Source organism: Balaenoptera borealis, assembly GCF_965194805.1.
Source record: "Balaenoptera borealis genome assembly, chromosome: 9".
NCBI classification, from domain to species: domain Eukaryota; kingdom Metazoa; phylum Chordata; class Mammalia; order Artiodactyla; family Balaenopteridae; genus Balaenoptera; species Balaenoptera borealis.
This window is the reverse complement of record NC_138873.1, coordinates 15,387,702-15,414,343: the sequence shown is the minus strand read 5'-3', so window position 1 is coordinate 15,414,343 and position 26,642 is coordinate 15,387,702. Positions and strand designations below refer to the sequence as shown.

Sequence of the window (26,642 nt, the reverse complement as noted above, 5' to 3'; positions counted from 1 at the left end):
TAGCCATTAAGCTCAAATCTCTGAGATAATCCATATAGACAGTGTTTTTCCATCATATGGATAATTAGGATGATGAGTCTAGGTCACTCTACCATAAAGTTTGCAAAGAAGGAATAAGTTACGGCTTATAGTCATTGTAGGTTTGGGGCTCAGAGGGCCAAGTTTTAAAAGGCTATTTTTTTGCAGCCAATTAAGCCCAACCCTGCTCTTTCCCCCGTGGGAGCCCCGTGTGCAATGGCTGCAAACAGCAGCCTCCTTGGTAGTGCACACAGCCTCTTGCCTGTATGGGTTGCCCTAAGGGACTTCGAGACAGCCCTTTCCAGTGGACATTCATGTCTGCCATGCTGTCCCGAGTCTGGGCTCCAGACAGGTATGTGCGGTGCCCTTGGAAAGCCCCAGGGCACAGTGGCCTGGGTCCACGTTGGCCAAATCGTAATGTCCATCCGCACCAAGCTGCAGAACAAGGAGCATGTGATGGAGGCCCTGCACAGGCCGAGTTCAAGTTCCCTGGCCGCCAGAAGATTCACATCTCCAAGAAGTGGGGATATACTAAGTTTAATGCAGATGAATATGAAAACATGGTGGTAGAAAAGTGGCTCATCCCAGATAGCTGTGGGATCAAATACATCCCTAATCGTGGTCCCCTGGACAAATGGTGGGCCCTACACTCATGAGAACATAGGCGCTGTCCCCTCCTTACTCAGGCCCACCAGTAAATACTGCTTTCCTGTCCAAAAATCAAATTAAATTAAAATAAAAGCTATTTTTCCTTACATTAAAGCTGTATGGGAGGAAGACTTTGAAGTTTTGATTATAATACTGAATTTCCATTTGGTGGGTAGGTGTCAACTTAGATGGAAAGAAGATCTTGGTAATAGGAGCCCATGGGTCTTTGGAAGCCACCCTGCAATGCCTGTTCCAGAGAAAAGGGTCCATGACAATGAGCTCCCAGTGGAAAACACCTCAGCTTCAAAGCAAGGTAAGCATCTTCCATGTTGGAAACATATCCTTCAATGCCTATATTAGAAAAGGAGGACTGAAATGCATAGGCTGATCGTTTAACATAAAAAGTTAGAGAAAAAAACAGCAGAAAATCTCAAAGGATGAAAACAAAAGAGCAGAGATTACTGAAATAGAAAACAAATATGTAATATGAGAGATTATTAGCAAAGCCAAAAGGTGGTTCTTGGAAAAGTCTAGTAAAATAGACACACCACTAGCCAAAATAATTAAGACAAAAAGAGAGAACACCAGCAATGTTAGGAACGAACAAGGGGACATAACCACAGAAGCAAAAATTATTTTTTAAGAAGGAGAATATGAACAACTTTATGCTGATAAATTTGAAAAATTGTATGGAATGAAAACTTTCCTAGAAACTGTAACTTACAAAATGGATTCAAGTAAAATTGAGTAGTCTTATATACATTGAAGACATTGAATCAGTCTACCCTGCAAACAAGCAAACAAAAAAGGCACTAGGTCATTTTACAAATGAGTTACCACAGTAAAGAACATTTTCTCTGGAGAATAGAAAAAGAACATTTCCTAACTCATTGTATGAGTGCCCAGTGCAGAAAATGACAAGATGCTAAAGGATAATTACAGGCCAATTTCATCTATGAACATAGATGAAATAATCGTTAGCAAAATAGAAAACCAAATCCAGTATCCCATTGGGACTATCATAGGATTGCAGGGGGGTCTAACATTAAAATCTGTTAAAAGTATTAATGTAATTCACCACATTATCAGATTAAAAGCTATACTGTCACCACAGTAGATGCAGAAAAATCACTAGATAAAATCAAATGTTCATTATGATTTTTTCCTGAAAAAAAATTAGACTAGGAATTTAAGGAAATTCCTTAACAAGATAAAACATCTATAAAAACTTAGAGTGAAAAATCTCATTTAACAGTGTAATATTAGAAACATTTTCTTAAATTAGCAAAGACAAGGGTGCCTGTTATTAGTACTCCTAACCAGCATTGTGTGGGAATTCCTAAACAATGCAGTAATATGAAGAAAGAAAGGAAGAAAATTCATAGTGATCGGAAAGGAAGACACCAAACTGTCATCAATCCTGGGTAATATGATTACATAAAAAGTCCAAAAGAACCTATTAAAATATCAGAATTAGTAAGAGTTCATCTGGGTTCTTGGATATAAGATCAACATGCAAAAATCAATTGCATTTCTAAACACTACTCCCCACAGTTAGAAAATTAAATTTTAAAGAAATACAATTTATGATAACAATGAGAATATAAGGTATCTAGGAATATATTGAACAAAAGTTATTTCTGACCTTTAGAAAGAAATTATATAATTTTGATGAATGTCATTAAGAAGACCCAGTTAAAAGCAGAGATACCATATTCACGGATAAGAAGACTCATCTTTTTTTTTTTAATTTTTTTATTATTTATTTATTTATTTATGGCTGTGTTGGGTCTTCGTTTCTGTGCGAGGGCTTTCTCTATTGCGGCAAGTGGGGGCCACTCTTCATCGCGGTGCGCGGGCCTCTCACTATCGCGGCCACTCTTGTTGTGGAGCACAGGCTCCAGACGCGCAGGCTCAGTAGTTGTGGCTCACGGGCCTAGTTGCTCCGCGGCATGTGGGATCTTCCCAGACCAGGGCTCGAACCCGTGTCCCCTGCATTGGCAGGCAGATTCTCAACCACTGCGCCACCAGGGAAGCCCCAAAAAGACTCATCTTAAAGATACTAATTCTCCCCAAATCAATCTATAAATTTGAATCAGAATCCTGACATAATATTATTGTGTAGACGTTGACAAGCTGATTCCATTTACATGGAAGCACAAGGACAAAAACAAGACAATTTTGAAGAAAACTAGAGCTGTAAATATCAACAAGAAGAATTTTTAAAAACAGCATTCATTGGAAAACAAGTTGCAGAAGGCTGTATTTCATCTAACACCATTTATATAGGGTTTTTTGTTTGTTTGTTTTTGTTTTTTTTTAAAAGCAGATTCCCAGTTACCCTCTTTTTTTAAAATTTATTTTATTTTTGGCTGTGTTGGGTCTTTGTTGCTGTGCGTGGGCTTTTTTTTTTTTTATGTGCACTTTATTATTATTATTATTTTTTTAACATCTTTATTGGAGTATAATTGCTTTACAATGGTGTGTTAGTTTCTGCTTTATAACAAAGTGAATCAGTTATACATATACATATGTTCCCATATCTCTTCCCTCTTGCGTCTCCCTCCCTCCCACCCTCCCTATCCCACCCCTCTAGGTGGTCACAAACCACCGAGCTGATCTCCGTGTGCTATGCGGCTGCTTCCCACTAGCTATCTATTTTACGTTGGGTAGTGTATATATGTCCATGCCACTCTCTCACTTCGTCCCAGCTTACCCTTTCCCCCTCCCCATATCCTCAAGTCCATTCTCTAGTAGGTCTGTGTCTTTATTCCCGTCTTATCCCTAGGTTCTTCATGACCTTTTTTTTTTTTTTTTTTCTTAGATTCCATATATATGTGTTAGCATACGGTATTTGTTTTTCTCTTTCTGACTTACTTCACTCTGTATGACAGACTCTAGGTCCATCCACCTCACTACAGATAACTCAGTTTCGTTTCTTTTTATGGCTGAGTAATATTCCATTGTATATGTGTGCCACATCTTCTTTATCCATTCATCTGTTGATGGACACTTAGGTTGCTTCCATGTCCTGGCTATTGTAAATAGAGCTGCAATGAACATTTTGGTACATGACTGTTTTTGAATTATGGTTTTCTCAGGGTATATGCCCAGTAGTGGGATTGCTGGGTCGTATGGTAGTTCTATCTGTAGTTTTTTAAGGAACCTCCATACTGTTCTCCATAGTGGCTGTATCAATTTACCTTCTCACCAACAGTGCAAGAGTGTTCCCTTTTCTCCACACCCTCTCCAGCATTTATTGTTTCTAGATGTTTTGATGATGGCCATTCTGACCGGTGTGAGATGATATCTCATTGTAGTTTTGATTTCCATTTCTCTAACGATTAATGATGTTGAGCATTCTTTCATGTGTTTGTTGGCAATCTGTATATCTTCTTTGGAGAAATGTCTATTTAGGTCTTCTGCCCATTTTTGGATTGGGTTGTTTGTTTTTTTGTTATTGAGCTGCATGAGCTGCTTGTAAATTTTGGAGATTAATCCTTTGTCACTTGCTTCCTTTGCAAATATTTTCTCCCATTCTGAGGGTTGTCTTTTGGTCTTGTTTATGGTTTCCTTTGCTGTGCAAAAGCTTTTTTTTTTTAAGTTGCGGTGAGCGGGGGCTACTCTTCACTGCCGTGTGCGGGCATCTCATTGCGGTGGCCTCTCTCGTCACGGAGCACTGGCTCTAGGCGTGCGGGCTCTAGAGCGCAGGCTCAGTAGCTGTGGCTCACAGGCCTAGCTGCTCTGCGGCATGTGGGATCTTCCTGAACCAGGGCTCGAACCTGTGTCCCCTGCATTGGCAGGCAGATTCCTAACCACTGTGCCACCAGGGAAGCCCTATGTAGGGTTTTAAATCAATACCGCGTATATATTTTTAGGGCTGCATACATATAAAGTAAAAGTATAAAGAAAGGAGTGGAAACTGTGAACCAGATCAGGAAAACCATGACAGAACAAAGATGTGCAGGTAGGTAAGAGGAGACTAGGGGACCTTCCCTTGTGTTGGTCATGCCTTTCCTTAAACTAGGCAGTGGGCGGGATGTCCAGGTGTGTTATGTTATTCTTTTACATTTTTGTGTCTGAAATAGTTAATAAAGTTTTTAATTTCAAAAACTGACAATGAATTTCACAAATTTCAAGCAAAGTGAAGTTAAATTAAAAGTGCATTAAGTACAATAAATTACTAAAATCTAAAAATACCTGTTCTTCACTTCGCAGTGTGAGGATGGAAACAAACAAGTTGTAGTCCTGTCCAGGGGAGACGGGCCTCTCGACTGAGATATGTAATTTTTCAGTGGCAGGTGGATCTGCTGTACGTAATTCCTTCTTGTTTTAAAATAGCCCAGCAGCATGGTCTTGCAATTAAACTCAAACCTATGTGCTTTTTTAGTGGTCACCACGTGGTGGCAGCCTATTCAAGAAAATTCAAGGACAGTGTTTCACACTTTAGAGGCCAGGATTTTAGGTTGGGAAGCTTAGTAGAAGAGGACAGTAAACTTGCCCTGAACTGAACAGCTGTGACGAAAAAGAGAAAAATGCCTTCATTGGCAATTCATTGTTTTCGCAGCTGTCACAGATACTTTTGCTAGTTGTATCTGTATTTTTGAACAACAAAGACATCTTTCAAAGTGCCTTTTTTTATTATGGAAATAAATCACCTTGACTCTTTTGGATAAAGCTCACCCTAACTTTGAGAAGATGATTTCGAGGCTTTATTCTCTAGAGAATCTAGAAATTGAATAACATTCTTGTTCCCGCATGTCTAAGAAGGCTCTTTTCAATAGCTGACATTGCACACACATTTTGTTTTCTTAAGTCCTTGGCACTTAACAGTGGCACCACTGTGAATCTTATAGGCCGTCAACTTCCACTCTTTTTATTGCTTCAACTTTATAGCCAAAAATAGGGAAGGATTCAGGGCTCCCTATACTTGGCTTTAAAGTTCATTTGGTCTCTGGTGTTTGGCCCTCTCTACCTGGCTTACTTACTTACAACAGGCTCCCCTCACACCACAGGATAAAGGCTGTATCTTTCCATTTTTTGGTGCTAGCAGCCAACTTCACTAGTCACCTACCTCCCGCTGATATGCCTCCGTGCTTCTGCCTGACATTTGACTTTTCACTATTCCTGTATTTTATTTCTAAAACACAGGCCATTCCTGGGCCTGGTTTCAGAGGGTCAGTGCGCCCTCTGCAGACCACAGTGATGGCACTTAACGTGGTGCAAAGAACACCAAGACACACGTTAGTGTCCTAGGACACCTGAAAGGGACAGGCTGTGTCCACCCTTGGAAAACCTTCACTGTGAGAATCCTTGAAAGTATACATTTAACAACAGATTTGGATTTTTGTTTTCTGATTCCATCAACAATGCATTTTAAGATTATAGTGCATTATAAGTGCATCTTAACATTGCATTTTAAGATTATGGCCCATTTAGCTTCTCATTATCAACAATGCTAAGTATCAGGGAGAGAAAAGAGCAAGCAAAGGATTATAGCTATTAGGTCACAGGACGTTATCTTTGAAAAGCATTTCTTACCTGCTTATTTGTACCTGACATGGGACAAGACCCCCTGTTGGCCATCTGGTGGCAGATTTCCAAAACCAGGGGGGTGAGGGTTTGGGAATCAGGGGGTGACTGTAACACTGGAGTCCTGTCCACCACCTCCTAACTACATGTAGCCTTTCAAGTTTGGGATGACCTTGAAGCAGTCGCAGCCTGCTGCAACCAGTAGGAACTGTCTTTGAAGGTCTGGAGTCAGAGACATTTGTGTTCTCGGGAAGCAATAAAACATAGGCATTGGTGGAGACAGCTCTGGATTCAAGCCTTATCTGTTGTTTAACCTCTCTGAGCCTGTCTCCTTATGTGGAGAATGGGGATCATAATACTCCCTGCCTCATGGGGCTGCTGTGAGAATTCAATGATCACATAAGTTTGCTTAGCACAGGATCCCTGGTAGTAGCTTGGCTGTTATTGATGGTGAGTCAGGAAGGACACTGGCAAGTTTCACCATACGGATGTGCAATTGATCCTCAGTGTGGAAATGGAAAGGCCAGTGGGTCATCACATTGTAAGGAGGTACTAAAAACTCAGGACCCAGGGTTCCTCATTGGAGGAAAAGTAAGAGACAGTGTCCCTGAGAGAGTGGGTGCCCAGCTTTGGCCAGTCCGGGCTCTCCCTCTGGTCCTCACCTCCAGGGCTGTGGACCTCTTCCTTCCCTGATGCCTGTGTTACCCAGAAGCCGCTCCACTTCAGAGCATGTCTCCTGGGGATTCCTGGTTTACCAATCACTCCTTCCAGGAATAGTAGTCCTTCCTACGATTTTGAGGAGTAGTTACATTGAGTTACAGTCAAATAGAAATGGATCCCTTCTCTAACAGCCTGCCTAGATCTAAAGATAGTCTTTGGATACTGATTACGCATAAAATCTCATGGAGTCTGAACATGAGAATTGAGATTTGCCTTTTTAGAGAAGTACAGAAAAGAGAGTTGACTTCTGTATTTGGTAGCTTGATAGTTTATGCCCCTCTGAGTGTATGACTGAAAATCAAGAATAGGTTTCCTGCTTTGTTCTGCAGCATCAAAACAAAGGTGCATGCTGCTTTGAGATGCATTCTGCATTTACGGTGGGAGAGGGGAAGAGTGTCTGGGCACTGATCCAGATTAGCTGCACAGCTTGGAGCATCAGCTGTTGGTACCCCAAAGCACTGGGTGTGATGTTTCTGGGTCCAGATAAGGAATCGCCCTCCTTCCTCCGCCCAAACGAAGGCCCCTCACTCAGCTCCCCAGGCTCCTGGAGTGGAATGACACCCTTATGTAGGAGGGGACAGCCATCCGCCCTGTGAGAATTGGCCTAGATTTGGAGATGTCCTCTTCCTCACCCCAAGGAGTTCACTCTGGTACCAAAAGCAAATGTTCTGCATTTAGTATTTATGAGGCGGAGTGGTACCCCTCTCCAGGTAAGAGAGGCTGGCAGGCACCCCGGGGCTGTGCTCACACGCCCTCACTTGCTCCACTGGCTGGAAAACCTCTTCTGAATCTGCAGTCGGGCGCAGCTGGAAGATGATGGCAAAACGGCCTCCAGCTGCAACGAATCAGGTCAATCCCAGCTGCGTGTATAAGAAATAACCCCGGAATAAGAGAACCGTTGTATTTTGTTTGTCTCAGGGGATCTTGTTTCTCCTGAGCACAGAGATCGTCAAAACTAGCACTAACAGAAGAAGGAAAAAATACAGGTCTTTCACACTTGAAGGGTCAAAGTAGGCTGTTTTCTTGAGCAAAGCTAAATTATCACAAAGTCATTTCCGCTTTAAATTCGGTACATAGCATGGCTTACAAAAGGCCTTAAAAAGGGAATTGGAAAATTCTAAATATATGTGTATTATACATATGAGATCTTGAAAAAGTAATCTATTTTCCAGAGACTGTGGGGAAAACCCTAGCTTTTGTTTTTTGGCCGAGCCACGTGGCTTACAGGATCTTAGTTCCCTGACCAGGGATCGAACCCGGGCCAACGGCAGTGAAAGCGCCAAGTCCTAACCAGTGGACCGCCAGGGAATTCCTGGAAAACCCTAGCTTTTAAACTGGACTAGATTGGCAAGTTACACGAGTTTTTTTTTTCTTTTTTATATTTATAATTTTTAATGCATTTGTCTTTTAAATCGGGTAGGAAATTATAAGTGTAGTTTCAAACCAAAAATACAAGAATACTGGCTTTTCTGGAGATCTTCATTTCTTCACACAGCTTGGAGTTATGACTAGTGTCTTTTCACTTCTTGTAGAGCAGGTCTAATGGTAACGAACTCCCTCCACTTTGTTTAATATGCAAATGTATTCATTTCTCCCTTTTTTTTTTTTTGAAGTACAGTTTTGCTGGATATAGAATTCTCAGTTGACAGATCTTTTTTTCTTCAGGCACTTTAAATATGTCATCCCACTGCCTTCTGGCCTCCAAGATTTCTGATGAGCATGATAATTCTTTTTCACCAGAGAGGCTACACTTAAACCAGTAACATACGGTAACAGCAGTAAGGAGAGCTAATAATCATTGAGTTAGTGGCTACTATGAACCAGGACTGTCCCTCACTTGTGTTATCTCGTTGATTCTGCAGCCATCCTATTCGGCAGGACTCTCACTCTTCCCATATCATAGATGAGGAAACTGAGGCTCGGAGAAGTAAAGAGACTATGCAAATGTACATAATTTAAAAATGATAGAGGTGGCAGTACAGCCAGTATTTTTAGCCACTATCCCATGTCAGCTCGTATTCCAGATAATCACAAAACCCAATCTTTAAAAGTACCTTTAAAGTCTAATCTTTAAAACCCAAAAGTATCTGACAGCTCGCATGGGGAACATCAGCGGGACCAAGGCCCAAGACATTAGACTTGGGTTGAGTTCACCATTGTTTCATTCCCACAGTTAATAGTCCCACAGATATCTTCCTAAGATAAGGAAGCCAGTTGCTCCCTGAGCCCTGGGCTTCTCACCACCCCTCCAGGGGCACCCTTCAGAAGGGATGTGTCCACCCTCTCGAGAGGGCAGGGTGGGGGGCACCCTGGTCCGGTGTGTGGACACGCAGTACAGCCTCATTGATGTGAATCCCTCCCCCCACCCCACCCCCCTGTAGTGGCTGGGTGGAGAAGATAGATACCACCGACCCCGGGGCACCACAGATCTTGTGCCAAGCAAATACCAAGGCTACTGCGTAATGTGTGATTAAGTGACCTGGATCGTGTAGCCCCCTGAGTTTCTTTGACAGATTTTTCAGTGTTCATGGACTGAAAATGCCTTTGGATGTCAGCTCCCATTCTTCTCACTCTTGCTTCTGCCTGATCATTGTCTGGCTTATCAGCACCAGAGAAGGAGGTGAATAGAATTTTTTAAAAAGCCCCCAAATCAGGCCATTTATATTTAGCAGCATTGAGAAAGGGATCTGAGAGAGTCTCTTGAAACTTGGCGTGAGATCCGAAGGGGGCGTGTGAAGTCTCAGATGGTTCAAGGCAGGTACTGCACGAAGGAAGTGCTCCAGGCTGTGTCCTGCAGAGATCAGGCCAGTGACATCACCTCCCGTCCCCCTGCAGACGGTCCCTGCTTGCCTGTCCGCACCATCGGCAGAGCCTGGCTCTGTCTTTTACCCCCTCCTCTCCAGTGTAAATGCTTCCTAAGGGTGTAGAATTAGAATACTCTAGTTGGTAGGTCTTAACATAATCTATAATGATAAAGCACCTTACATTTGTGTACAGATTTCGTTTTCAAAGTCTTTTCATATTCTAGCTCACTAGCGTTATATCCTGAAAGCAAGGTGTTACGTGTGGTGCCTTGACCCTGGTTGTCAGTGAAAAGGAGCAGAGCCTGGATATGAATCCGGGTCTTATAAACCCCACCTGCCACGCTCTTCCCTCTGCACCTCAATTCCTCTCTGTCAAGTGCAGCTTCTTCACTTCTCCAAGGAGGCAACTGAGGCCAGAGAGTTACTCAGGGGAAGTGGGATGCAGAAATCCTATGTGCAGCCCAGGGTTCAGGATTGGAAAGCACAAGTATGGTGGGAAATGCGGCGCAACGCTGAATTTCCCACAGTCACATCAATTCACCTTAACTTCAACACGGCATAACCATAAATCATAAGGCTGTCCTGCCTCTGTGAAGTGCGGCTTGCCTCTCGTGGATCTGGGGACCATAACTTGGTCTTTTCCACATTTTTGTGCTACGTGGTTCTGAGTCTTTGTCATATTAGATTATCTCTCATCACACATACACACACGCACAGACACACACACACACACAGACAGGTGTGAGCTCACGTGCTCTCTCTCTCTCTCTGTGTCTCAGCCCTACTTTTTAGTTTTATTTCTTCCTAGGGTGTGAGAAAGGGAATTATTCTTGATGAATCAAAGTATATCCATTACTGGATTTGAGGTTGCATTTTCCTTTTATCATCCATCATAATTTATGTGAGAATCAAGTAAACTTGAAGAGGGATTAACTGTCTTTTCTGTAACATTTGGGACACAACTGGCTATCTTTGATACACTCTTCTCATACGTTGAGCAGTAAATATGTTGAATGATGAGGTAAGACATGAACTTCTTAGAAAAAGGAAGGTCATTTATTAACCTTTGGGGGAAAAATTGGGGAGATAAGTGCTGTGATCATACTCCCAAATTATCCATTTGGCTTGTAGTCATTCTGATTTATGAAATGGGTCTTAATTTTAAAAGCCAGTAATGTCCTACTGATCACAGATGAGAGTGGAAAAAAGAAACATAGGCAATTCCAGAAAGGAAAAAAAATCTCTGGGATGAGATCACTTGCTGAAGTGGGGGAGGTACCTTTTGCTGAGACTCATTCTCTTATCTTGCCAAAGTATTACAACAGCTGAATGAACATGGTTTGACATTCTTATTTTAGAGTGTTTACACAGTTATTTTGCTGGTCTCATTTGATAGTATGCTTAATATTGCAAGAAAATATGTATATTTATCCATGGGTACAAAGCAAGAATCCTTTGGTAGATATTCAGTTAATTCGAATAAAAAGTTAGACATTCTAAGTTTGAATAATTTATGGATAAACAGGGACTCTGCTCATGAAAAACTCTGCCTCAGTGAAATCTCCATAGGCAGGGAACACACTGGACTCAAAGGGCAAGAGTTTACCCAGGCATGGTTGCCAATACCCATGTCTATAATAAAGTCACTGATGAGTTCCTAATTGCCAAAAACGGAGTTTTTTTGCTTTTAGCTTGCTTAGCCATTAGGCGTCATTGGAACCGGCTGACCACACCCTTTCCCCTTAGCAGCCTGCTTGAAGGCACCCAGTCCTCCTTCCTGTGTCTGGGGTCGCACCAGAGTCATGTCATTTATTCCCTTCTTTTGTCATTTAAGATGAGTGCTCCCAAGGGATGCATTAAACACCTTTTTCTCCCTATTCTCCCTGTTTCCCTCGGGGATCTTGTCCAAGCTGCTAGTTTTAACTATGTCTATAATGCTGGCAGGTCCCAGCCTGCACCCCCATCCTCCTTGACCTTCCTCGGTTCCAGGCATCTAGCTTCCCACCAGACCTGCCCTCCGCCTGCTGCAGTGTAATGCTTTCCCTCTCAGCCACTCCGATCCCTCTCAGTCCCGCCTCCAGAGTAATCTTCCTAAAACACAGCTGATGGTGTGAGGGCCACCAGAGTAGCCCGGTCTGACAACTACTTATCTGTTATCAAGAAAAGGCCAGCAAATTCTGGAATTTGGCATTTATTGAAAGAAAGTGACATTTAATAAAAAAGAAAAACACTTCACTCTTTTTAGGACTTTGCCATGAGATAGCCACGGGGCCTCCACGCCACATGAGATTTCACAGACACGCCCTGTCATTGCAGAGCACTGTGAAGACTCTTCTGCGGAACATGATGTGATCTGTAAAGCCACTCACCCGGCTTCCACTAACCACAAAGTGTCCCAGCTCATTGAAAGTGAAAGAATGAGGGCCGGGTCACCTCCCACCCTCCCTCCCTCGGGGCCCCTCCCTGTACTTAACTGTGTGTGACAGCTGCCGGATGTCCCTGTCACACAGGGACTGCCGGATGTTAAACACTAGCAAAGTTTTAAAGTATTTTACCAACTGTGTGGGCAAAAGAAGTAGAAATCGAATGTTTAATTGTTTCTTTTCTGTATTCCAGTGGTTTGCCCTGCGCCTCCATCTTGAAGATCCCCAGCTCTCAAATCCTGTAGGCAGGGATTTTTATATTCTGATCCTCAGCAACCTCAGTGTCTGCCCCAGGCGGCACTTGAGAGATGGCAGGTGAATGAGTATATTCACTAAAGAATCCTGGATCTCTTTTATTCTCTTCAGTCACTGTAATTTGAGAAGCGTGTCTTTGCTGGAGAAAGTACCTATTTTTTTTTTTTAAGTATTGTTCTTCATTTTGAACTTTATTTTCTGAATTGTGTTGATAACTTTTGAAGGATGTAGAAGCAGGTTTGATAGGTCTCAGGTAATTCAGTCACGATGCTTCAGGACATAGCTCCAAACCTTTTTTTTTTTTAACCTGTCCTACCTTTTGTAGGCATGCAGATCTCATGCCTGAGATTCATATATGCCCTTTCAAAACCGTTGATAGCATAAGTCCTGTCTTCTAACTAGGAAGGTGGGGCTGTCCTTTCTGGAGTTTCCATTTTAAAATGCATTTCATTTGCTAAATACAAAGTTGTGAGGTTCCTTATAACTCTGCAAGTCCTATCTGTCCTCCATCTCCCCCTCCGTATTCTGAGACCTGTCCCCCACCCACACTCCCTGAAAAATCAGTGACTTCAGAAAAGTAGTTTTCATGGTATCTAAACCCTCTGCATTCCCACGTGCTCCACACTAAATGCCTGCATATCTGTGTCTTGCGATTGTTTTAACATTTGGTCTTCTGCCTGGGGAGTGGGCGGTTCGCTGAAAGCTGCTTCCACTCAAGTCTCAGCAGAGAAGGCAATATTTTGTTATGAGTAAAGTTTCAAGCCAGGCTTTGGCCAGGGTCCTTCCCATTAGGGAGGAAGAAAGTAGAAACAGCCAGTGAGATGATAATTCTCCTTGAATCATTAAAAACCTCGCCTGGGTCTCCGTGGGTTATTTATTGATTTAAGCATCTAGCACTTTTCCTTTCCAGAAAGATTAGCATCTCCGATGCGATCACGGCTGGGGGAGGAGATTTTGGCCTTTTCTCTGTGGGATCAACTGCCCCCCCCAGTTGCTTGTTAGCACAGCCCGCTTTCGAGCTGAGTCTAGGTACACAGTTAAGGGGTCGGAATGAGATTTCCGAGATTTATTGGTAATGAAAAGAACAGGTTGTACCGAAGACACCACATGTAGGAAACTAAGTGCTCTTAGGGGACTCAATTAAACCTGTGATCCTTGGCTTTTTCCAAAATGAACATTGCAGTCTTGTACATATTAACTTCCTTTTTGTAGATGTTTTAACATGTTCTGTTTTTGCCGCCGTCGAGTGTGGAAAATGCAGCGAAATGGCGTTTCTTATCCGCTGATCATTTGCCACACGCTAAGCATCTGTGTTTCAGGTCTTACTGTGGTTGAGTGTCTGCAGTGGTAAAGGAACACAGATATTTTCTTATCAGATGTTTAAAATCCTCTTTCCGTAAGAACACATTTTTCCCCTAAATATAACATCACCTGCAAGTCTAGCTGCCTTTCAGCTCTATCTGTACAGAACCCATGGGACATTAACGCACTAGATTGCTGGGAATGTTGGCTGTAAACCTCTTAATTCGGGTTCACAGTACTGTGACTTGGGCATTAAAAAAGTGGTTTTTCCAGTAGGGACCTCTTTTTGAATGTGACTAATACAGACTCACAGAGATACCATTTTAACGTATTCCTCTTCCTGTGCCTTAATAAAGGGCGGTGCTGAAAAGCAGTGAGCACCTTCGGGCCTCGTTAGCGGTACTCACTGAATTGCTCTCCCCTATTTGCATGATCCAGCTGATCAAGTGTTCCTGGGATGTTAACCTGTAAGAGTTGGCTTTATCGGCTCGTTGAAAAGACGTGCATTTAAATTTTCACCATGCTTCTCCTCTATCACGGGAGCTCGGAGCTGCTCTAGATCTTGTCTTTTTTGTTCCCAAGATTCCTGAGACTTTAGCTGATGCAGCCTCTTGCCCAAACAGTGTTATGGACTCGGGCTGAGGAGCTGGCCTGGTCCTTCCCCACGATCTTCAGCCATCAGCACGTGCAAGCTGAGAGCGGATGAGGACCACTGGAGCCCGTTCACTCCCTGGGCTGTTGGGTGGTTGGGTGAGGGTAGTGGCACTGGGGGAGTTTTTGTGTTTTGTCTTCCGTTCCTGTTTGTTTGATTCTGAAGAGTCTGCAGTCAGTTGCAGGGCATTGAAGTCTGTGGAAAAAGCAATGGGGGAGGGGCCATCAGCGCTACGGAGTGGAGGGCTGTCAGCTTCCCTCTCTTTCTGCCTCATAGAGTATTGAGTATTCCAAGGCTGGGTTTGCTAGGGAGACAGGACATACCATAGGGGTACTTACACTCCCTGAGCCTCAGTTTTACTTGTCCATTAAATGGGTATAATGACATCAACCTCACGTATTTGTGAGCTGACATGCGCAGTTGTTGGTATTTTCCCCATGGGTCTAAGATTCCTTCTTCAGTCCTCTCCCTCCACATATGGATCCACTTTGAAGTCTTTGGTTGCTTAGTTGGTACTGGGACAGGTGGTCATTCTTCTGTTGAGGCCAGAGCCAACCTCTTACCCTACTTCATAACTGTCCTTCCAGACATGTTCCTCCTGTGCTGTGTTATCAAAGTACAAACAGGGCAGACATGTGAATGTCTTTTGTAGTAGTGGTTGCATTGTTTCCTTTTTCTTTAAGAAAAAAAAAAAAAAAAAACAGTTTGACAAGAGACTAACCAGGACCTCAAGGAAAATGAGATTCTTGCTTGAGCTCTTGAAAATCTGTCCATGGATCTAGTAAAAGTTCCATATGGGTCTAATTTTGATTATGCAGTTGTACAGGCCGGAAGGCTCCCTGCACTGGTCAGATCTTCAGGTGGCTTCATTGCGACCCGCACTGTCTCCCCCGTAAGTCAGGATGCTGCAGAAGTCAGGATGCTGTCCACCCCATTCGGCTTGCAGTCTCCTCCTCCCATCAGTGCAGCTTCCTTGGCCCCATCCTTTTTCTTGATATTATAGTTAGCGTTGAAAACATGTAAATGATAAGACTACACGTAGTATGTATGCTGAAGTAACTGCCCCGAAGAAATTTTTTTTTTTTAATAAGAGTAAACACTTTATTTTCTTTGTTGCCGTACAGATCACAACGACGGAATTGTCCTTCTCTGTCTCTCTTTTTTGTGGCCATGCCATGCGGCACGTGGGATCTTAGTTCCCCACATGCCACATCCCAGGGATCGAACCCGAGCCCCCCTGCAGTGGAAGCACCGAGTTTTAACCACTGGACTGCCAGGGAAGTCCCCATTGAAGAAATTTTTAAAGCTTCCTTTTTTTTCCTAGGATATGATGATCACATTTGGTTTGTACTAATATGAGCTACATTATTAAATTAGTAAAGTGATTCTGTCAGTGCATCCGTGTGGAACTGAACTCTGAAGATTGTTGTCTGTTACATTGAAGGCATTTGACGTTGATCGTCACGTCTTTATGCTACCGTTGAAAATGTGTGTGGTGTTTTTCTTTTTCTTTCTAGCTTCATGAGGCTGACATTGTGATCTTGGGCTCACCCAAGCCGGAAGAGATTCCCCTTTCTTGGATTCAACCAGGAACTACTGTTCTCAACTGTTCCCATGACTTTCTGTCAGGTAAATGTCTTCAAATTGGTGCCAGGCCACTGATCAAAATAGGTAAGATTGCTATGAGAAAAGTTAATCTTCTTCAGAAGAGTATATTCCTGAAATGATGGTTGCTGTCAGCACATGTGCACAGGTCATGTCATGTGCCTGCCTTTTGGGTTACTTGGTATGGGAACCATATTGTCGGGCAGAGAGCAGCCAAGATGCCAGCTGCAGTCAGGCCCTCTCCTCCTCCTCCTCCTCGTTCCGTTCTTCCCCCTCATCAGCACGTCCCCTGCTGACCTCCACCATCAAGCAGTCAAGTCGGTTGTGACCTAAAGTAGGAAATTTTTACATGTGTGAGGTAAACTAGAAACAGTGGTTTTCACAGTCTTACAAAAACCAGCAGAATCCTTTCTCCTAAAGCAGTCTTAGATGAACCTCAACACGTAAAAGCAGATGAAAACACAGCTACCAGAGGGATGGGAGTGGAGACTAGCTCCCCTGTGTTTGTAATTTCCCTTTGCAGTGACCCCCTCAAGCACTCCCTTGGAGCCACAAAGTCACTTCAGAACACTGTGAAAGTCACCCTTAGAAACAGAAGAGGTCTTAGGATAGGTGCTGATATTTGATGGTGTTTGCCAAGGGACCCAGGAACGTCCTGGACCACACATCAGGTCACCCTCAGGGTAGCTGAAGCTGTGCCAGCCCCAGGGCACTCAGCCCAGGGACCAGCAGGAGCTGGCCCAGCAGGGATACCCTTTTCTCATTCACAGAAAGACACTCGGGCTAAGAGAGCTTTAACACACCCAGCCCACCCCCTCAAGTCCCTGAGTGACATGTGTATGCAAGAGACAATTGCAGAGGGAGACAGAGAACCCTCTTTGTTACCCGTGGCCTCCAAATTTCAACATGTGGTAGGGGAGGCTATACTGAACTGTCCAGGAGGATGGCGTTTTTTTCCCTCAAAGCTGGTCAGAACTTGGGCCAAAAGGAGTAGAGGTCTCTACCGGTACCACACTGGAGTTCTAGACCTTGAAACTTAGGCAGCCCCGGAACACAGAGTGAAATAGAGAATAGTATCAAGGAGAAAATAAATGTAACTTCTGATCCAGTCACCTTGAGATAACCATTTTACACTTTTCCATTAAAAAAGCACTGAACTTAATTTTATTGAAATACAATGGAAAGAAAAGAAAGTAATATGCTAAAAGCTCTACTGAAATTCATTTAACTCTTTCTTCAAAAAGAGAAATAATGCACCTTCCTCTCTGGGAAATATAGCTCCTCCCAGAATCGACCAATCAGATTAAAAACCCCTTGGAGCTGAAGGGCTAGGGGGTTGTTTGGGGCGCTTTGAAAGGAAGATGCTCAGGAATTTCCCAAAATGCTCGTGTACTCAGTTCACAGATGAGCACACACATGAATAGAGCAATTAGAGGTACAATATAATACGAATGTGGGATTAATGGCTCTTTTTAGCATACAGAAAGCATGTACTAAATTACTTTTTTGAAATATATGTAATTTCTGGGTACAACTTCTTTTTTTTTTCCTGAAAAAAACAATGCCTAACCCATTAACAGTGGACATGCACGGTAGATTTGCTCAGAATCCTCGTTGGACTAGGATAGTCAGTTATGACTTTATTATTATTTTTTTTAATGAATGTTTCCTTGCTACAATGTTTACTTGCTGTTTTTTATTAGAGTTTATATGTTTAGGACGATTTTGGTACAATCCTGGCAGGAGATAGGAGAGTCTGCTTCAGTGTTCTTTGGGAATCCCCATGAGCCATATGTTTTATTGGTGAAACGGTGCCCCATTTCTGATGTTTCTTTTTAGAACTTTTATTTTTTAAAGGCATTTTAAAAACATTAGATTTAGATGTAGCAATTCTCTTGAGGGAAAAAAAATAAGACCAAGCATTATGTTTTAACAATTCTGTATGTAGACTGATTGCAGTTAGTTTATTTTCAATTTATCTGGTCCAGTAGTAGTGGTTTTATTGATTTTTGAATGCCCAGTGCCCAGAACAGTGCCAGACACGTAGGAAGGGGTCAGTAAATACTGAGTGAATAAACATGGACTCAGAATTGTACTCTAATTGATTGCACTTTTAAGTTAGTTGCAGATATAGAGACATTTCCTTGAACTTGCATCCCACTTAAAAACAGGGCTGACGGCACAAAAGCAGAGATGAAAAATGCTACACTGATTAAATGGATGAATGTTTTCCAGTCGGTACTATTTATAATAGCATTACATTTCTCAATTGTCAAAAGTTTTTTTGTTTTGTTTTGGTTTTGCTGCGTTGGGTCTTCATTGCTGCGCGCAGGCTTTCTCTAGTTGCGGCGAGCAGGGGCTACTCTTAGTTGAGGTGCACGGGCTTCTCACTGTGGTGGCTTCTCTTGTTGTGGAGCACGGGCTCTAGGTGCGCGGGCTTCAGTAGTTGCAGCATGTGGGCTCAGTAGTTGCGGCACTCGGGCTCTGGGGCAGGCTCAGTAGTTGTGGCACACGGGCTTAGTTGCTCCACGGCATGTGGGGTCTTCCCGGACCAGGGCTCGAACCGGTATCCCCTGCATTGGCAGGTGGATTCTCAACCACTGCGCCACCAGGGAAGTCCAAAACTTTTAATTTTAGCAACTTTAATTAGTATGAAATTTTAATCTATGAGTAAATTGGAGAAAGGCCTTTTCCCTCTCTTTTATATATAATTTTCCACTTTAAACAAATGAAGACCTTTTTCAAGCATTATTAAAAGGAAAGTTGCTTTTATTTAAACTTCAGAGAAAAAGAATTTTTAATATACTTATGACTGGGTGAAGGCAGGGCTTTATGATGAAATTTTCATAGTCATCTTAACGGTACAGGGTTCCCCTTCCCCCCCCTTGTAAAAATAGATAGGATATGGTGATTTATGATGAGGTAATTCTATAGAGGCATTTTATTGAATACCTAATCCCCAGAGAGATTTTCTTGATGGCTGATATCCCAGAAGCAGTGCTTGGAAAACAATTACACCTAACTTGTTGGATCTGTTCACTCTTCTATGGCATGAGTCTAATGTTTAGATTGAAAACAGGGACATAGCAGTGCTCAGTTTTCTAGCTATAAGCATAATTTTATTTTTTAAAAAATTATTTCAGATGAAGGAAGTGGGCTGTGATTTTGTAATGCTCTGCTTGCTAAAGGTCAGGATTCATCCTGAGCAAAACCACTGTGCACTCTAATATTCAAACTTATTTTCTGATGTACCAAATGGGACGAAGGAGAAACTGGTCTTAATACTTGGGCCCAGAGAACAGGATCAAAACAGCAACTTTACGCGTCAGAGTAGTTCACAGCGTCGTTTTAAGCAGACATAAGTCAGCAGGGAGCCCTGGGCTGCATCCCAGGACTCATGCTAATCAAAGTTGCTAAAATTCCCAGGGTGGCCTCGGAACAGCTCCTGTCAGAAAAGGATTGTCCTGATTTCCAGGGGAAGTATTGTAACACTTGAGCCTTAAATTTTCCGATTGTGGCGAGTTTGGATATTATAAGAAAACTTATAAATGAAAGGCCATCTTTTAAAGTGATTCACTGACTTGTCCCTGGAGGAAGGAACTGTGAGTTAATGGGGAGTGGTCAGTGGGAAGTGAAAAGACCCATCTGGTTTGGGACGGGAGCCCGGCTGGACCCACAGCCTGAGTGTGGACACCCCTGCGGGTGGGGCCCTGCTTCTACATAGGCAAGGGGGTGACGCAATGATTTCCTCCTGCAGTTCTCCTTAGCCCAGAAATTCATTACGAATGTAGTCCTGAGTCACTGAGTTACCATCTTAGTTGCTTCAATTCCTCCAGGTTCAGAACTCTCAATCCATATTAAGATCGCATTGATTCCTACTACAAAAGTGATACAGTGGTTATGATAGAAAATTTTTGAAGTATACAATAGAAAAGAAGAAAGTGAGTAACTTCTGACCCAGTCAACTTGAGATAACCATCTTAAGATTTTTTCCTATGAAAAAATTACACTCAGTTTTATTGGATGGAATATAGTAGAAGGAAAAGAAAATAACATACTAAAAGCATTGCTGGAATTCAGATAACTCTTCTTCAAAAAGAGAAATATTGCTCCCTACAAGATTATCCTACAGTTTGAAATATGAGTGTATGTGTCTTTTGTGTTGTGTTTTAAAGTCTTCATTCGTTTTAGCCATGTTCTATTTTATGCAAGACAGTGGCTAAGAGTATGGGAGAAATTATTCACTGTGTAATTCTGTAGGTGAAATAGTCTTCATTCACATGGGTATTTGTGATTTATTCCTGTAACATGCATTTATAAGTTGAGATCACATCCTAGAATGTAGCTTTTCCTTATTTCTCCATCATTTAAAGATAGAGGTAAGAAAGAGGGAAGCATATTTCTTTTCCTTAGTGGCTGGATAAGACCTTTAGATCAGATCTCTAGTGGTTCAAACAAAAGAAAACAAATCTCTCTCATTCTCTAGACTCTTGGCTTTTGCCTAAATATGATTTATAAAACTGAAGTGTTGCTAATCTTTAAACAACACCTGAGGGATATGATTTTCCAACACCCTTAATACATTTGACAATAGAACATCACAGAACACTTACTTTTGTTTCATGCTCTTTCTTGCAAAGAACTTCCAGGAAAATGGATAATTTAAAAGTAGAGTGGTCATGGACTTCCCTAGCGGCACAGTGGTTAAGAATCCGCCTGCCAATGCAGGGGACACGGGTTCGACACCTGGTCCAGGAAGATCCCACATGCCGCGGAGCACCTAAGCCCGTCCGCCACAACTACTGAGCCTGCGCTCTAGAGCCCGTGAGCCACAACTACTGAGCCCATGTGCCACAACTACTGAAGCCCGCGTGCCTAGAGCCCGTGCTCCGCAACATGAGAAGCCCTCGCACCACAAGGAAGAGTAGCCCCCACTCGCCGCAACTAGAGAAAGCCCGCACACAGCAACGAAGACCCAACGCAGCCAAAAATAAATACATAGTTAATTGATTTAAAAAAAAAAAGTGGAGTGGTCCAATATATACACTACCAAATGTAAAATAGATAGCTAGTGGGAAGCAGCTGCATAGCACAGGGAGATCAGCTCGGTGCTTTGTGTCCACCTAGAGAGGTGGGATAGGGAGGGTCAGAGGGAGACGCAAGAGGGAGGGGATATGGGGGTATATGTATACGTATAGCTGATTCACTTTGTTATAAAGCAGAAACTAACACACCATTGTAAAGCAATTATACTCCAATAAAGATGGTAAAAAAAAAAAATAGATAAATAGATAAATAAATAAATAAAAAGTAGAGTGGTCCGAAAAAGAAGAAAATAGTTTCTTACTTCAAAAAAGTTACTATTAGCAATGTTTCTCTTCTCTAAGAGAGGATGTAGACTAAAGCATTTTACGTGTGTTTACTTTTCATAAACTTCCTAAGTGCCAACCACAGTAGAATTCTTATAAAATGCCTCGCTCTTTTGAAATCCAGGTAATCCTCAAAATTAATGCCCTAAAATATAATTTCTCAGTTTTGATGGAAAATTGTCTCTGTCACTTTTATGACAGGGATTTAAAAAATTATCCAAGAAAGCCTGGTCGTTCACAGAACACTTTAACTGGGCTTGTCCTGTAGGTGTTTTAGGTCTCCTTTTTAATATAGCGTTGGCCAAAAAGTTCGTTCGGGTTTTTCCGTAAGATGTTATGGAAAAACCCAAACGAACTTTTTGGCCAACCCAATACTTTGTATTCACACATGAAATTGCTTTGATTTTTTAATTTATTGTTTAAACATGCATACAATGTGACAAGCACTTTACATTACCATATCACATTCAGTTCTCACAAAACTCTACAAGGTTGAACAACATTAATTAACAGGCCCAGAGTAACAACTGCTAGTAAGAGGTAGGGGCAAGATTTTAAGCCAGTCAACACTCTAAACATGAGGCCCAATTGAGAGCCCCAAGGCTGTGCCAGGACCTACCTGGTAACCTATCTGTAGCTGTGCCATGACATCCTAACTTCCTTGGTTGAAAACGAGAACATCGTTGAACGTCCTGTCATTTTACAAGGAACAATATGCTGAAAGTCTTTTTTTTTTTTCCAGGGAAGCTTGGATGCAGTTCTCCCGGTGTCCATGGTACTGGTCCCATCGCAGAAGATGTGAGTCTCCTTGCTGCCGCTCTGCGGATTCAGGTTTGTCTGACACAGCTATTTGAGAATTTTTGAGTTTGGAGCTTCAATGAATAGTTGCTAACATTTGGAAGTGTTTTCTGTTGAGCAGACACAGTGTCAAACACTTTACAAACATGGTGTCATTTAATTCTCACAACAATTCCTGTAAGATAGTGTGATTCCCATTTGATAGATGAGAAAATGGAGACTTGGAGAAATGGTCACATGACAAGTATGGGGCAGGGACCCACATCAGGGTCCTCTATTAGTTATCTATTGGTGTGTAATAAATTACCCCCCAGATTTAGCAATTTAAAACAACAAACATTTATTATCTCACAGTTTCTGTGGGTCACATATTTGGAGCCGCACAGCTGGATGGTTCTGGCTTGGAGTCTCTCATGTGGTTGAAATCAAGATGGCGGGGCTGTAGTCATCTGAAGGGCTTGACTGAGGCCAGAGGAGTCAAGATGGCGCCCTCACATGGCTGTTGGCATGTGGTATTTAGATCCTCTTTGGCTACGGGCAGGATGCCTTTGTTCCTCATCACCTGGATTTTTCCATGGGGCTGCTCACGATGTGGCAGCTGACTTCCCCCAGCATGAGGGATCAAAGGAGAGAGCAAGGAGGAAACTGCAGTAGGTTTTATGACCCACTCTCCAAAGTCACATGCCACCACTTCCTCTTTTCTTCTTTGCTAGAACTGAGCCACCAATCTAGTTCACAACCCAGGGAAAGGGAACTGGGCTCACCTCTTGAAGACAGGAGTGTTAAAGAGTTTGTGGACATCTTTTCGAACCACCGCTATCTGTGTGACCTAAAGCCCAAGATCTCCGGCTCCCCACTGCTGTGTGCTAGGCTGGTGCTGAAGCCTGCAGTGAGGGTGCCGGCCAGCAGAGGTGTTAAGTAGCGGTAGAGAAACCTGAGCCTCTAATTAAACAGAAGCAGGTTTTAGTTCATTTCTTTCTTAATACATGCAATACACAATTAAAAATTTTACTTCAAAATGGGGCGTAGTGCATTTCTGTAAGGCATCTGTTACATTGCAACTAAAGGCAAATATGTGTGTGTGTATGTAAATATATATATGCGTATCACCGATAATTCGGTTTGCTTGTTCTATTATATCAGCTGTAGAAGGATTATGCTTGCAGTGGTGCAAATTTTTGGTGAAGCTGGGCCTCCCAGCCAGCCAGGCGTGCATTCTCATATTTCCCTCATTTTTCTTCTCTGAGGTGATGCTGTAATTTTAATCCATGTACTTGATGACTTTAGTGAATACAAACGTTTTTAATAGTACTTGTATCTCACATTTTCTTTTTTAAGAAAGATCTGCACATTTAACTACATGTGAATAAAATTAGTCCTGATGTTCACTTGGATTACTGTGCAACTTTTACTCCTTTTCATGACAATATCCCTGAACAATATTCGATATTTTCATAGTTTAGATGTGTAACCTGTCAGCTTTTACTTTTCTGACATGCTTTCCTTCCTATCCCTATTGAAGAACATGGTTAGTAGCAGAAGGAGATGGTTCCGTGAGCAGCAGTACAGGAGGTGGAGACTTCACTGCTTGAAACTTCAGCCTCTGTCCCCCGTACCAAGGTATTCAGGTGATTTGTTTATACTGACATTGGCTCACCAAAGTGCCTTAGATGTCCAAAGTTACCCATTGGATGGGGGCACAACTTGTGGTGTTATGGCTTTGATGGTGGATAATTTTCTCTAATCAAATTGCTGCACTATTTTTTCTTTTTTTTTTTTTGGGCCGCGCTGTGCGGCCTGCAGGACCTTAGTTCCCCGACCAGGGGTCGAACCATGCCCCTGGCATTGGGAGCGTGAAGTCTTAACCACTGGACCGCCAGGGAAGTCCTGCTGTACTATTTTTTTCTGTCCTTTAATTCCTCCAAAATTAAATGATAATGAACATGTTGACCATATTCTATCAGTTCTAAGATGTAGATTTTTTAATTTCTGAAATCAGGATGCACCTTATTGTCAATGATGTACCCTGTATTCAATAGCAGTGTTTTTTCTTAAAATAATGGTATCTTAGATTTGGCAGAATACAGTAATGTAATATTTGGAATATGCTTTTCAGTGTTAGAAATGCCCAAACACACGTCAGCTTGGTCTTCAGGGCCTCGTAGGTTTCTACGCTGCGGGTAAATGACCAACCAAACCAAAGGCCATTAGACGTGGGACCGGAGCTCTGCCTTCTTCAGAACGTGGTGGTATCTGCTCTCTGACAGGACACTCTGGGAGGGTCCAGATGGATATTTTCTTCAGCGTGGTATTTAATGAAGTGTAAGCTACATATTCCCTCTGTATAAATTTGGAAATACAAACTGCAGGACAGTCTCAGCATGTGATTTTGGAACAATTCTCTAGATAAGCTATCTGAGCCAGGGAAATGCATTTTCCAGCCTCCTAGTGAATCCCCCATGGCCACCCCTCCTCCTGTGAATTGGCCCAATCCCCTTCCTACAGGGCGCCCGTAAGTCCAGCGCTTAACCAGGTGATGCCGTCTGCCAGCATGGAAAACACAGGACGTAGGAGATAACACCACCCGGAATTGACTCATTTTTCACCTGATAACCAGTTGCTTTTCAGAACTGACCTGTGTTTCCTTGGGCCACAGCCCAACACTAAGGTTCGATTATACCCACCAGGCTGGTGAAACCCTCCAAGCTATGTTTTCACGCCTCAAATAGACTAAACATCTTAGTCATCTTCTGTGTTCACTAATACATAAATTCCAAGAAATGTTCTTTGTAATATCAGCCCTGTAGTTGTGCAATCTGTTTCATAAAATAGTTTTTGAGGCTACTTATGTTGTTATAGAACCTTCATTTTTAAAGCTCAATGAGTAAATGCTACTTACAGAGAGCTAAAAAAACTTGAGAGGGACTCTGCCAAATTGTGTACAAATCCAAATAAATTCCCCTTGGGGGGAAAAGCCCCTAAATTGCTTAACCAAATTTGACTCCTACAGCCACTGGGGAAAGAAAGGCAGGCTGAATAGTTTATAAATCACTCAGAAAATCAAAATGATGTCACCATCACTCTTCAGCTAGTGAAGAGAAAACCGTGGAGGCTTTCCAAGAGTAGGCTCTTCAATTTAGGAGATTGTGGGAGGAGAGAAACAGAAAAAAAGGTGTAGCCAGGAAGGTGAAATGAAGTGGGAGCACGGACAGTGGAGGCTGGGGTGCAGTTGGCGGGGGGAGAATCAGAAAGGACAATGCAGGTGGACCCGGGGAAGGGGTTACCTAGCTGCAGGTGCAGAGCTCCGCCCACATCTGGGCAGAGGCACCCTTCCCCCTCTCCCGCTCTAGTGGGCATTGGAAGTGGGTTTACTGTTACCTCTTGCACCAGAGTCAGGCCCCATGGGGTCATGGGGGAGAACACAGGGTAGCATGAGGACTGAGAGATTGTCCGCAGTAGCAACAGAAAAAAATAGAGCAGGGGGCTGCCTACCAGTGGAGAGACCGCTGCGCCGCAAAATAGGGACCCCAGGGTGAATCAGGAAACTGCTGCATTGTCAGACATCAGCCCTCAAGACCAAGTCACAGACAGATGGATGGGCCAGACCCCCAGTAAGAGCAGCGGCTGAGCTCAGGAGCCCCAAAAGACTCTCTCTGAGAAGTCTTTTGGTTTGCATAGCACTCCTGTTAAGATGAGCAGCAGCATGCAGATCTTAACCAGTGAAATAGAATAGTTCAGTTGTTTGCCCAGCGACACTCTGGAGTTCCTAAGATTTCCTGTGTCTGAAGTTGAGCCTCGGGCACTAGCTCCATTTACCGACAGTTATGTAATTAATGAAATATTTTGAAATGTGATTTTTGACTTGAGAGGGAAAAATATGGACACAGATAAAACAAAAGAGTATTTCCACATTTTTGAATTGCCAAGAGACACATGTGGCTAGCCCAGTAATAAAGCATTATGCAACAACCCGTCCATTCCTGGTTAAAGAATTCAGCGATGACCCGTAAAAAACACTGGGCTCTATCCTGTAGTTATCTTTAGGGGTGGCCTTCGGACACATTGTAATAATCCATCTCCTTTCCTGTGGCAGAGGTGTATCCTGGCACCTGGGAAGAATTCTAGAATCTAGTTTTTAAGAGTTGCTTCTCTATCTAAAGCAATGTACCGTTTTCTTATGCACTTTAATTGTTAGCAGTTGTACTTAATCCTACTTGGGAAAAAAGACCACGAAGCCATTTGATCTAATTGTTGGCATGGTGTACGGCTGTTTTCTACTCTAGCAGCGACCACCTAAGCTGAGCAGACTCTCTTGCCTCTTATGTTTCCCCACCCAGTGATATCGAGATTTCAAGAGCACAGACTCCAAAAGCTGTGGATATCCTTGCCAAGGAGATAGGGTTGCTTGCAGATGAAATTGAAATCTATGGCAAAAGCAAAGCCAAAGTACGTTTGTCCCTGCTAGAAAGGTTAAAGGATCAAGCAGATGGAAAATACGTCTTAGTTGCTGGGTAAG

At 42.7% G+C, this 26,642-nt stretch overlaps 1 protein-coding gene across 9 annotated transcripts in view; it reads left to right on the top strand.

The window, feature by feature from the left end:
* Nucleotides 1–26,642, top strand: part of MTHFD1L (methylenetetrahydrofolate dehydrogenase (NADP+ dependent) 1 like) — a 204,545-nt gene that overhangs the window by 16,467 nt on the left and 161,436 nt on the right. For 7 of the 9 annotated variants that reach the window (XR_014248492.1, XR_014248493.1, XR_014248494.1 and 4 more), the window contains exons 7-11: nucleotides 843–979; nucleotides 15,872–15,983; nucleotides 22,071–22,159; nucleotides 23,649–23,746; nucleotides 26,464–26,637. Coding sequence is in view for 6 of the 9 variants with exons in the window: in XM_082405462.1 (XP_082261588.1) it covers nucleotides 843–979; nucleotides 15,872–15,983; nucleotides 22,071–22,159; nucleotides 23,649–23,746; nucleotides 26,464–26,637 (610 nt within the window). In the remaining 3 variants the exon portion in view is untranslated. The other 2 variants (XM_082405466.1, XM_082405467.1) reach the window with 2 other exon arrangements.